Source organism: Mustela lutreola, chromosome 12, assembly GCF_030435805.1.
Source record: "Mustela lutreola isolate mMusLut2 chromosome 12, mMusLut2.pri, whole genome shotgun sequence".
In the NCBI taxonomy this organism is placed as follows: domain Eukaryota; kingdom Metazoa; phylum Chordata; class Mammalia; order Carnivora; family Mustelidae; genus Mustela; species Mustela lutreola.
Window position 1 is genome coordinate 2,566,423 of NC_081301.1, and position 13,292 is coordinate 2,579,714.

The window sequence follows — 13,292 nt, forward strand, 5'->3', positions numbered from 1 at the left end:
TGCCCCCTCCCTCAGAGCCGTGGGCTCGAGCAGGCAGCCCTCGGCTGAGCGCCGGGCCTCCCCCAACAACAGCAGAGAACCTCCCTATTCTGGCAACCATGACTTCGCGGTTGTGGTTTGGGGAGGGGGTGGGGCATGCCCCCCTTTGAACTCCACCCACACACCCATGAATATGGGGAACCCCAGGTCTCCGAGACAAGCTGCTGAAACTCAGAAGCTGTGCTCGCTCCAGGAAGGAGCTGCGGGGGCGTGGGGCTGGCGGCAGGGTTCAGGGGAGACAGAGGCCCACCCGGGAAGGGCAGCCAGAGAGGCCAAGCACCGTGGGGGGAAGGGGTGTGCAGACTGTGGCAAACTCCCTGTGGCCCACCCAACGGACGGACACACAGACAGACGGCCGATCCCAGGACAGTAATGAGCATCTGGGACACGGGTTTGCCTCCTGCCCTGCCCCGGGCCCGATTCTTGCCCTGACTCCGTGTCAGCTTCATGGGGCCCGGAGCCCCTTTCCACACACAACCCGGGTTCAGCCAGCACCTGCTAAGTGCCAGGAACCTAGGTGAGCGCAGAGAATAACAGAACGGGACAGATGCGGTCCCGAAACCCCCTCGCTCCCTAGCACCGCGCAGCCCCTGCCTCCAGACAGGTGACCGGCAGCGAGGGGCAGGTGCCCCCAAGGTCTGAAGGGCGCCACCGCCACCACCAGGCTCCTGCTGTGCACTCGGGGTGTCTGGGACTGGTGGCAGGCCTGAGGCCAGCAAGGACCCCCGTGGGGCTGAGGGTCGGCAGGTGCCTGCCTCCATCATGGTCCCCAAGGGGCTAGTGCGGGCTCCAACTCCCTGTGCCCTCTCACTCCCCGCAAGGCGCTGTGCAGCCAGCAAGAGTGGGGTGGGGTGACCTGGCCAGGCCCAGGAAGGCAGCCGAGCCTCCTGCATGCAGCACCTCAGGCCTCCTGCCTGCTCTGGGGCCCAGCTGACATGACAGCGGCCCTAGCTATTCTGCCCCCTTCCCTCGGCCACCAAGGGCCACCAAGATCGCTCTGGAAAAGCCAGCAAGATCCTGCACCAAGGCCAGCCCTAGAGAACAAGCCGGACAGGCAGCGGGCTGGCTCAGCTCAGGGATGCCCCAGGCCTCCCACGCCAGGGCCAAGGAGGGCTGCCCTGCAGGCGGCGTGGCAGTAGGGGTTTGGGAGCCCATGGGACGCGGCGGGCACAATTAGATGTAAGGCTCTGGGCAAGGACGCCTGCACTTCAAGTGTCTCCCAGCAGGCCGTCCTGAGGCTCCGTGGAGAAGGTTTAGAGACCCCCCCACCACGGGGGCCTTCACCCACTGGGGCAAGAAGGGTGGCGCGTGCACTTGGACTCGGACCGGGAATGGAGCCACCCTACTGCAGCGAGGACCACTCGTCCGCAGAGAGAGGAAGAGCCGGCTAGGACTCAGGCAGGTCTCCCATTCACCCAGCAGAAATCCACCGGGAAGTACACGGAGCTGGGAGAGGGGAGACCCGACTGGGCCCCGGGGCCCCTTCACAATGCAAGGACCTCCAGAAGAGCTCAGGACAGGTCTGCAGGGGTTTGGACAAGAGGCGCCCGGCACAGAGTGGGCCGGGCCTCCAGGATCCGCATCGCAAGAACCAAAGTGAGCCAGGCCCTGCCAAGCACCAGCTGATTCCTGATTCATGGACGATCCCAAACGCCAGACGGTTCCAAACACATGACTGTGGGAAGGACCACAAGCCCAGCGGAGGAGCCCAGGGCCTGGTCCGAGGGGGGAGCATCTGCACGGAGCCTGCGCGTCTCTGCCCTGGGATCGGGGCCCAGGGGTGATGAAGCCCCAGGCGTGGGCTGAGCAGAGGCTCAGCAGCGAAGGGCCAAGAAGGGGCAGAGGCTCCAGGGAGGCGGGTTCAACCCGACACACACAGAGCCCCCACCTGCAGAGCCGCGCCCCGGGAGCAGGGAGCCCGCCGACAGCAGGGGCCCACTGGCGCAGACAGCCAGCTGCAGCGAACTTGGCTGATGACCTCTGAGAGTCCAGGGCTGGGGAGTCAGCCAGAGCCGGCCTCAAACTCAGGTGGGAGCCTCCTCTCTGAGGCTCTGCTTCCCAGCGGCAAAGGGCAGGAGTGACAGCGCGCCCCCAGGGTCCACAGGAAGGTCCCACCTCTGCACTTACCTGGGGGCTGCCTGTGCCGAAGCCCAGGGCAGGCGTGGTGGGCACTGACATGGAGTGGGGGCCCATGGGGGAGCTGATGACGGAGAAGGGCGGGCCCATGCCGTTGATGGGGGAGCTCAGGGTGCTGATGGGCGAGTGCAGCTGTCCCGGGGAGCCAAGAGAGGAACCAATGCCCGGGCCCAGGGAGGGGTGCAGCGAGGGGGCAGCCATGGAGCCTCGGCCCGTCGGCGAGCTGAGGGACGAGGAGTTCACCTGGGTGGAGAAGTCTGTAAGACAAGAACCCGAAGAGGGTGGTCAGGAACGCACACTGCCCGGCCTTCTCCCTGCGGAGCACAAAGGCCACGGCGAGGCCAGGCCCCGGTGCCCCCATGGTGAGTCTAACCCCACAACAAGCCTAACAGTTCATGCTGCAGATTCCTGCCAACAGGAGGCCAGAGCGCAAGGAGCTGCCCCCCGACACCCACCAGCCCCGGCCGCGGGGTGCAGGCTGGGCCAGAGCAGACAGCGCAGGCCGAGCAGGGGACGGCTGCCAGTGGTGGCTCCCTGATGCCCATCCAGGCCAGGAGGCCAGACAGCCGCCTGTCCACCTGGAACGTCTGCTCACCACGAGCTGCCGGCCCCTCTGCCCGTGCACCCAAGGGGAAGAACTAAAGGTGAGCCGTGACAGTAAGAGGCACGAGGCTGCTGCTCCCCGAGTGCCCACCATGTCCACAAGGTGGACCCCATGCCCGGGCCTGAGAGCCACGTGGTGAGGACGCGTCCGGCCCCGCTTACAGACACACAGCTGAGGCCCCGAGTTCCCACAGCTGCCCAGGGCACAGCACATCTGCCACCAGGAGGCTGACCCCCGCTCCGAGTTCTGTGGCCTCCACACACCACCCTGCCCACGCCCACCCAGACGCCCCCACGGCCACGGGCCCTCAACCCGCGAGGCCCCGGAGAGACGCCCGCTTCCGATGTGCCCGGGCCTGCTTCCGTGGGGGCCTCGTGGACAGGCCGGGGTGTGTGCCAGCCCAGAGGCTGCGGGGAGAGGCTGGGACCTCCCACACATGCTTTCATCTCAGGGATTTCAAAGCCCCAATGAGAGAGCTGAAGAGGCCCTCCCCCCCCCCCCCCGCAGGCTCTGCAGGAAGAAGGCTCCCCCGGAGGAAGGCTCAGGCGGCGAATCCACTGCCCGCGGGCAGGCAGCACGCACCAGCACAGCAGCAGAGCCGGGGAGCCCAAGGCCGCCTCCACCCGCAGAACGCCCTGGGGCCCCTCCTCCGGCCTCAGCCTTCCCACCTGCAAACGGGCCTCGCCCACAACACCCCAGGTCAGAGGGCCCAACCCGGCTGCGCCCCTCAAGGCTCCGGGTACCACTTGCCTCCCTGAACCTCGGGGCGGCTGTGTTCCAACGGCCCCCCGAGTCTTGGGGGACAGACCCCCTCATGCGGCGGGACACCACGACCAAGCGGCCCAGTTGAGATGCAGCACACGTGACTCTGGCCAAAACCCTTACCCAGGGCCGTGCGACCCTGTCCCCGGAGATGCTGGGGGTGGCCAGCCCGAAAGGTGGGGTGGTCCCGCAGAGACGTGCCGCCCCACCAGAGGCCCAGCCCCTGTGAGCATTTACCCGTTTCTGCCTCTCAGCCCCGGGCCCGCAGGACACTTCCCCTCCTCCCCATTCCGTGGGACCAGCGGCGCCGAAGCCGGCCCAGAATTCCACGGTCCAGCTGGGGGTGGGCAAGCCCCCGGCGCCCTGACTCCACTGACAGCAGCCTCAGCCGAACCAGTGGAAACGCCTCACTCACAAAATCGGAGATCGCCCACTTCAGTGAACTTGAGAATGAAACCTGGAATCCCAGCGGACTGGGGGCCGGCAGCGCCTGTCAGCAAGGGTGGGGGTGGGCACCGCCGATCTGCCCTGTGGGTCTCAAAGCGCCCGAAACACGTGTGCCTCGAGGGTCATAACTTCCCCAGAAAGCCCAGGGGGAGCAGCGGGGCTGACGACAGAGGACGGGCTGGGAGAGGTATCTACACACACCGGACCCAGGCCGGGCCGCCGGTCCCTGAACCACGGGGCTCCTGCGGCCCTGTCCGCCCACCCGAGACAGACACAGAGACTGAGGCACAGACCGCTGGCGTGAGACTCGCCCGAAGGCAGGAGTGCAGAAATCCGCAGCTGCCCCGCACCAGGCAAGCAGGGACCCACTGTGGGTGCCTCCCCAGCCCGCAGCCAGCCCCGGATGAGGGCCCAGTGCCGGCTTCACCCCTGCCAAGCCCGGGCTTCCCTGTCTGCACACACCCGTGTTGCAGAAGCCAGCCACGGCCTGGACCAGGGCTGCCCCCTCCACGCCGTCGGACGGGCGCCTCTCTGACTTCACCGTGGATGCGAAGGGGACAAGACGGCCTCTGCGAAACAGCATCAGCGGCCAGCTCCACGGGAGAGCACGGAGACCCCGCCAGGCAGCCAGGGCACCCGGGGCTCCCAGGCCCAGAAGGGCGTCTCTGCACCCCCACGCACCTCTCTTCCTAGAAGCGGGAAGGAGACCAGGATGCCAGGGCCAAGCCCAGCAGCCACTCCTAGACTCCACCCCTGCCCAGGTGCTCCGGGGGCCCGGGGGGGCCTGAATCAGACCAGGACACCGCAGGGCTTCTCAGGGGCCGCTCGCCTCAAGGGGCGGGGTGCAGGGGTGCAGCCAGTAGCCACGGTCGCTGGGAGGAGCATCCACTGCTGCCACAGCTCCCAACTGCAGGGCCCCATCCGCCCACCGCCCACCCTGCGGGGCCCTGAGCTGCTGCTGGTTTGCTGCTCCCCCCAGGAAGGGGAGGGAGAGGCAGGAGAAAGCTTGGCCAGAAGGAAGGAGGGAAGGGAGGAGAGGCCGGCTGCCAGGCTGCACCCAAAGCCCCCAGCCCCGCAAGGCACTGCCTGCCCCTAGCCCAAGTCTGAGAACCAGGAGGGGGGTAGCCACCAGGGGAAGGAGCACCCACCGCCAGCTTCTGTGCCGCCCCACCCCGCCCCGGCTGGACGGCACAGGCCCAAGTGTCCAACAACTGCCCCAGTGTGAGCTTCTGGGGTGGCTGAGTGTGGTAGCTATACCGGCCCCCCTCAGTGCATGCCCCCTCCGGACCCCTGCTGTCCCCAGCCACCACCAGTGCATGCCCCTTCCAGACCCCTGCCGCCCCCCTGCAACACGTGCCCCCTCTGGACCCCTGCTGTCCCCAGCCCCCCCACCCCCCTCCCTGGCTTTGGGTGTTTCCTGTTTACACAGAGCATCCGCAGCAGACACTTTCCCGGAGCCTGGGTGACAATGGGCTGGGCGTGTTTTCTGGAGTCTTCTGGAGAGAGACACTCTGGCCAGGAAGGGAACGTTACAAAGAAAAGGCAAAAAAAGCCCACACATCCTCCGCCTGCAGAGGCCCGGCCCGCCCCCCTCCACACGCGTGCAAGGCTCCTCGCGGCCAAGCCCCTTACCCGCCCCCCCCACCGAGGAGCAGAGGAGTGCTCAGGCCTTGTTCTTTAAAAGTCATACTTTGAACCTGCTCCGGCTTTGCCACTGGCTGGTCACCACACGCTTAACTGACCCCTGCTCGGCGGGGCTGCAGGACACCGGACGCAGGCTCCCTGCCCCAGGGATGCAGAGGGGCTTGCAAGGGAGGGGCAAAACCCGAACCCCAAACCTCACACCCTCCGCACCCCACACCCCTTACACTGCGCATGCATGCACGCGCACACACGCGCGCATGTATGCACACACACGGATGCACATGTGTGCACACGTACGCACACACATATGCACACACACGCACATATGTACGCGTACACACGTATGCACCCACCCCTTGGGGACTACAAGCAATCAGTGAGACTGGGGAAGGAGGCCATGGCCTGGGAGCTCACAAGGACCTCCAGGAAGGACAGTCCCTGTCCAAACAGGGGAGGCGCAGCAGCCGCAACATGGGTGAAGAGACCTGGAAAGGCTGCCAGATTCAGTCCAGGAAGGCTACATGGAAGAAGTGGCAGGCAGAACTCTCTTTTGGCACAAAAAGCACTCAGGCCACAGAATTGCTTCTAAAATGCTAACACCCGGAGGCCGGCATCAGCCACGGGGCAGAGACGGGACGCGCTGGGGTCTGAGCCCCAGGACCTCCCTGCGCCCCAGAGCCCGAGGGTGAGGAGTTGTATTTGGTAAAGTTTCAAGTCAAGAAAGCGCTCCTGGGGGCGCCTGGGTGGCTCAGTGGGTTAAGCCGCTGCCTTCGGCTCAGATCATGATCTCAGGGTCCTGGGATCGAGTCCCGCATCAGGCTCTCTGCTCAGCGGGGAGCCTGCTTCCCTCTCTCTCTGTCTGCCTCTCTGCCTACTTGTGATTCTCTCTGTCAAATAAATAAATAAAATCTTTTTTAAAAAATTTAAATTTAAAAAAAAATAAATAAAATAAATAAAGTGCTCCTGGTAATGGACAACGGCAGGGACTGCTTCTTGGGGTGGTGAGCTCCCCATCAGAGCCACATGCAAGCAGAAACCACATCCACCGCTCAGGAATGGCCCAGCAGATGGCCCCTAAGGCCCCTTTGACAGAGGGACTCTCTCCACCACCCTCCAAAATCCCTAAGCTCCGTGTGCTCCCTCCAGAACGGGGTTTTGGAGCCACCCCACAGCAGGGAGCTGGGAAACCCCACCAACGCCTTTCTGCTCCCCACAGGGTAGACAGGGGCATGTGGCAGGAAATGCCAGCCAGCCCCAGTGCGGTGGGGTTGGGGTGCACCCCGGGACACCGCCCCCTCCGGGACAGCTCAGGGCTCCTCCAAGGCCCTACTTTGCAGAACCGACTGGGGCGGAGTCCCGGCAGGCCACGGGCCGGGGCCGCGTGTCCGGCGGAGAAAAGGACATGGGGCCAGGCGGGGACTCAGAGGTGTGGGCGACAGGAGGTGCGACGGCAGGAGCGTGAGGAGGGGTCCCGTGGGCGGGCACAGGCCAGAGGCTTCGAGGGGGGCCAGAAGGACCGCAAGGGGGCAGGAGAGCAGGTGCCCAGGAGGAAGAGGGACACAGAAGACCCCGGGACAAACAAGACTGGGTTCTGAGCACAAGCTCCCCCAGGCTCTGCAATTCTGTGTCCCCGCCTGGGGACCCGCACCCCCCCCCCCGAACCGAAACCCCACGTAGAGGCGCTGGCAGGCCTCAGGAGCTTCCCGGGACACCCACCTTCAGCCCCCACCTTCCGGAAGGACTGCTTCCCCTGCCGCCGCCGGGGGAGGGAGAAGTGGCCGCCTGGCAGGGACTGCGGTGGGGACCACGGCGAGCGTCTGGGTTTGGGGGAAGCTGAGGGTGGCTGGAACAGACAGAGGAGGTGGAAGGAAGCTTCGACCGGCCCTGCAGGGTGAGGGGCTTTCGGGAGCTGGGGCTGGGCCGGCCCTGCAGGCGCAGACTCCTGCCTGCCCCCGGGGCGCATGGACCCAGCACCGTGTAGCCTGTCTCCCCTCCTGCACACTGAACCTACCCATGGCAAGAGGCTAGCGTGGTGGCCACTCTCCAGCCTGCAAACGGTGGGCTGAGACGCAGGGTTCCCGCCACCTCCCAGCCCACGGAGCACAGCACCCCGATGGCCGTCCCGCGCAGTGTCAGCTGATGGCTCAGGGGGCTGGGGCTGAGATTTCAGCTCCTCTGGGGTCCCCCTGCCCTGTCCCAAACCAGTGGTGCCAGCCCCAAACCCCAGCCCCTGCTGAGGAGGACACAGGTCAGCTGGGCCTTCCCAAGGGGTCGAGAGAAGCCCGGGGCTACCCCTGCCCTGCCCCAAGCACCAGAGGCCTCAGAGCAGGGTGTGTGTAGGGGGAGCGCACAAGCCGCCTCGGAGGCCCACCCTCTGGCAGGCTCAGCAAGCCCACGGGCCCACGGTGGCCAGGACTCGGGACCTGCCCAGCTCTACACGGAGCCCACGGTGGACCAGATCCACCCAGATCGCGGACCCAAGAGGGAGAGGAGGGGCACCGCGAGCCAAGACACGCGCTCCTCCCCTGCCCACACCTGCGCACCGCGAGCGGCTCCAAGGGTTTTTGGTTCCTGGGCGCCCGACAGGGACTTCACCCCCCACAGGTCCCCTGGAGACCACCAGCTGGCTTCTCTGAAGTACGGCTTCACGGCGCCGCCCCACCCAGCCCTCTGCGACGCACAGGGCGGCCAGGGGCCCAGGAGCAAAGGGCGGTCAGGCAGGGGGACACTAAAGACCCGGGGACAGACAGGACATTCTGCTAGATAAAGGACAGACATCATGACACCCCCAGCCCCAAGGCCTTGTGGGGAGCTCAAGTGACCAGAGACGGTGGACCTAGCAGGCAGAGCCTCCCCCCAAAACTCAGGAAGGGCTGAGGCTTCCTGGGGACCCCAAGCGTTCATGTCTCAGGGACCCCAGGTGCGCTGGGCCAGCTCAGGCCCCTGGACTCTGATCTGCGCACCGCCTCTGGGAGCTCAGGGCCCCTGGGAACCTACTGTGCAGGAGACCTCAAGGACTTGGAAATGCCAGACCCACTCGTGTGGTCACTGATCCCCACCCATATCGGGGACAGCAGGGGCTCGGCTCCAGTCCCACACCCCAGAAGCAGCCACGCAGCTGGGCTCTCCCCCGTGGAACTCACAGCTCAGCCCCCTGCCCGCCCTTGTCCCACTGCCCCTGGAGCCACCCTGGCCCCCCATGATGGGGTCAGGGCCTGGCTCAGAGCGGGAGCACAGGAAACAGGAAACAGGACGGAGGGAGGAGTTACAAGGTGAAGGCCAAGGGGCCTGGGCCCCGGGCCCCGACACAGGAAGGTACCCAGCCCCAAGCACGGCTGGTCAGATACCTGCCGCCCCCCAGGGGAAGAGACGGGGGGGGGGATGGCACTGGTAGCCCGAATCTACGGAGCCCCATCAGGCCCCTTCCCCACGGCCCCCCACAGCCCCCCAGGGTGTGAGCGCAGGACTGGTAACACAAGATCTGGAGCCAGGAGACAGCAACCTAGAGCTCTCAGTGCTGACCGCCTTCAAACCCCCCCGCCCGAGGAAACAGCCCCTGCCATGCCCCTCATGGGCACGGGCCCCGTCGAGGCCCAAAGGACCTAATGGGGAAACCACTCTCTGTAATAAAGCTCACGGCAGGACATCGGTGCTGATATCTGGCGAGCACTTAACGACAAATACATCTGTCCTGTCACCAGTACCACCACTGTCACCGTCACCATCGCCATGACCACCATCACCACCCCTGCCGTCACCCCCACATCACCCCCAGTTGTCACCATTGTCACCATCATCACCAGCAGCACCGTCACAATCACCATCAATCACCATCAATCACCGTCACAGTCGCCGTCACAATCATCGCCATCACCATCACCACCAGCACCATCACCATCACCCATTCCCTGGGCAAACCCCCGCCCTGCCACACCACACACACGACAGTCGCACGCTCAGAGTGCCTGAGGCTAAACGGGACTTGCCACAAGTAGTGAAAGGGACGGCATCTCGGGGTCGGGCTGGCCGTCCCCCGCAGGCCAGGGCTGGTGGGGGCAGTGGAATAAGAGGGGTGACGTGGCCGACTGTCCGGGGAGGCCCTGCAGTCAGGCCCAGCAGCAGCAGGTGCACGTGCAGCCACTGGGGGGGAGCAGGGAGCACAGGAGAAGTGGGTGCCCAGGAGAGGGTCCTCTTGGAACAGCCAGCCAGCCAGCCCCTGGGCCTGGAAGGTGCTCCAGAAAGAGCTGAGGAGCAGCAGCACTGAAGCCTGGGGGCACGAGGGCCGGCATCGCTGCTGGAGGTCGCACTTTGCGTCCCTGGTCCTCGTGGCCACAGCCCCTACCGCAGGCACAGCCAGAGTCAACCAAAGGCATCTGCACCCTTTCCCCTGACTCCTGCAGCCGGCGCTGCTTTCGCCTGCTGGGCTGGCAGCACTCAGCGAGGCCTGCGGTGGGCACTCTCTGGGGTACCCTGGGGGCTGAGCTGTGCGCCCAGCCTGGGGGAGCCCTGCTCGGACCATCACGGCAGGAGAACGAATGGGAGTCTCAGAGCGGCACGTGGCCCCTAAGTCTTAGCAGCTCAGACCCACACAAGGAGAGGAGCAGAGTGGGGGTGCGCGGCACACCTCGGCCCGGCACCTGGGGTGTGGGGCGGACTCCCCCCTGAGCCCTGCCTTGGCCCACCCCATCCTCACCACACCACCCTGGGCCCCTGGGTGCTGCAGAGAGAAGATCCCAGAGGCTGCTCACGGCTTCAGGGGAACGGGGGACATGGCCTAGAGTACGGACACCTCCCTCCTGGTTCTGACCTGCACAGCACACAGACGCCCCCAAACACAGGCTCAGGAAGTGCCAACTCCCCACCTCTCCCTCTCCCCTGCAACAACAGGGCCTTCCAGAGCTCCCGGCAGGGCCGGCTTTTCCAGGAGAAGTTACGTGACCACAAACAGGGTGGGCCCCCAGCAGGCAGACTGGCCCCAGAGGCCTAGGACTGTGGACAGGCAGTGGTCAGGACTGGTGGTGTCGGGTCAGCGGCTGTGGGACAGGCGAGTCCTATCCCGAGCACTGAGCTGGGTTCCTGTTTGGGGGGCACTATTTCTCCATCCAACCCACAGGCAGAAACCTCAAAGGATGCTGGCCCCAGAGTTCCAGCCACACAGTCGCCCACTAGGGCCCCCACCCCATCTTGAGACCAGTCCTTTTAGGAGAGCTCCAAGGCATCTGATTTTACAAAAGACAGGCACATCCTTCTACCCCAGAGATGACGGTGTGGGGGCAGGGCAACAAGGCTTCAGGTGGCCTCACTGATGGGGCTACGCACCCGTCCCAGGAACCCCGAGGTGAGGACGGCCCAGCCCACACCGAGGAGGGCGTCAGGAGAGTGCAGTGATTGCCAGGACCCGGCTCGGGCCCCAAACAACGCTGCGTCCCCTGCCCAGAGAGATGCTAGTTCCCAGCCCTGTGGCCAGAGAGCCCTCGGCAGGCTGGCCGGGGCACCCATGTCCCTGGGCACCACAGGCAGACTGCCCCACGCGGCTGTCCGACAGCTGGGCCACACCTCGCACTCGGTGGCCTACCACGGGCCACCTGCCAGAGAGGCCAAGCAGCAGCCGCAGCGGACGTCCCTGGGCCTGCGGGAGCCAGGGGCGTGGGGGGAGGCACTGGGGCAGAAAGGGGGTGACAGTGCACAGAGGAGCCGGCAGCCACGACCAACCTGCAGTGAGGCCACCACACCGGCCACGGTCAGACGGAGCTCCCCATACCCGCAAGCCTGCCCCCTGGCACCACGGGGGCTCCGAGGCTCCCTGGAGAGACACCCCACTGGCTCTCGCGGAGCCGAGGCGGGGCCTCCAGAGCACACCCAGCCGGCGCCGTCCCAGGAGCTCTGGGGACTCCTCCACAGGCAGGAAGAGGGCTCGGGGGGCTGAGGCTCCTCCCAAGCCTGAGCAAGAGCCAGACGGGGCCCCCCACCCCCACACAGACGCCCCGTGGCCAGGGCGTGGCCAGACACCTAGCTGCAGGTGCCACAGAACCCGGGGGCCGGCAGCCAGGCTCACCGGGGGACGGAGTGGCGGGAGCGGGAAGCACGCTCAGCTCTCCGGGGCCAGGCAGGGGCTCCTGCGTGCCGTGGCCTCCCCTCCGGGCTGTCCCCTCCGCTGGCCCCAGGCCCGGCGGGGAGCGGCCCAGACGGCAGCCGCGGAGGAAGGTGCGTGGGAAGGGGGAATTCCTGGTGAGAGCCCGCCTGCGGCCTGGCACCTGGAGGCGGGAGGGGCCCCGAGCCGGGGCTGCTTGAGCCCTTCTCTTCAGCAGGAGAAGAGACGGTATCGATTCAGTGTGAGCTGTGCTCCGCGGCTGGCTCCACGGCGGCTGGCTCCACGGCCGCTGGCTCCACGGCGGCTGGCCCGGGCCCTGCTCTGTCGCGGACGCCTGTGCTCTCTGCCCACTCCAGCCGGTTTTCTACTTTTCATTCGCATCCCCGCTGGCTTCTGAGACACGCTGGCCCCGACGCCCAGGGCCTAGCCTGCCACACGACACCCAGCCCCGGTGGGGGGCGGGGCCTCTGGGCAGGTGGGTGCCAAGTCCGGGACTTCTGGGATGGTTAAGGAAAGGGGATGCTCCGGGTAAAACTCTGGGCGCAGCGTGCATGGGTCTCACCCAGGGGCAACCCCAAGCCCCCTCTGCCCACAGAGCACCCCCCTTTCCCGGACGTGGCACGAATGCTCGAAGACCCCAGGACGTGGCTGCCTGGGGCCACGCAGCGGGCAGGACCAGACCAACCCAGGAGTCCCTGGACAATAGTCTGCTCCATTCCAAAGGGCTTCCCGGAGGGCTTCCCAGGCCCCCCATCACCACGTGCCGTGAACCCTGGCCACACAGCATCGTCCCCTGGGCAGAGGCTCACCCACGCTGTACTGACTCAGCTGGGAGCCCTAGGCTGGGCCCAGCTGTGCACGGGGCAGCAGGCAGAGTGGTGCAGCCAGGAGACAGGGCCTCACCGGTGAGACAGACCGAGAACAGGACGTCTGCCTGCCAGAGCGGGGCTTCCCCGGGTCAGCGGCTGCAGGGGCGCCTCCCCTCCACGGGGCGGGGGCCTCTGTGGGTGCTCCCCTGCATGGCGCGGCCGCACAGCCCCCATCCCTACCCACTGGGCCCCCCCACCCAGAGCTGCCTGGGCACACCCCTGCCCTGCCCCGCCTGAAAGCCCTGCCAGCTCCTTCCCTCTCGAGGCGAGAAACCGCCTCGCGGGGCCCCCTCTGGGGGGCCTGATGTGTGAGCCCCTCACTGCCGCGTCCCTGGCTGTGATGCCCACGGGCTGCGCTGGATCCCCTGCACAGAGCCAACTGCTCACCCAGCCACCCACTGGGGCCCTGCCGTGTGCCAGCGTCCGCCCTCGACTTCCTCCCCTGGGCTGCCAGCCTGGGCAAGGAGAGGGGAGACAGAGCCCAGGGAGCCGTGCTAGCACGGGGCCAGGCCTGGCGGAGCCTAGAACTAGAACTTCGTTCGGCTCTGTCCTCACAAACATCAAACCATGTCACCAGGATGCAGACCGCTAACGCCCCTGGGGGTTGGGTGTGGCCACAGAGGGAGACAGGCGGCATCCGACTCCAGCGGTCCCTGCCCCCGGAGCCCAGAACAGGCCCCAGGGAGCACCCACGCTTGCA

General features: G+C 66.4%; 1 protein-coding gene across 6 annotated transcripts in view; it reads right to left on the minus strand.

Annotated features, from left to right (window-relative positions):
- Positions 1–13,292, minus strand: part of RXRA (retinoid X receptor alpha) — a 90,352-nt gene that overhangs the window by 21,705 nt on the left and 55,355 nt on the right. For 5 of the 6 annotated variants that reach the window (XM_059143584.1, XM_059143582.1, XM_059143583.1 and 2 more), the window contains exon 2: positions 2,167–2,432. In XM_059143584.1, coding sequence (XP_058999567.1) covers positions 2,167–2,432 — 266 coding nt within the window. Of the gene's footprint in view, positions 1–2,166; positions 2,433–11,687; positions 11,710–13,292 lie in introns of those variants that run through there. The other variant, XM_059143586.1, reaches the window with a different exon arrangement.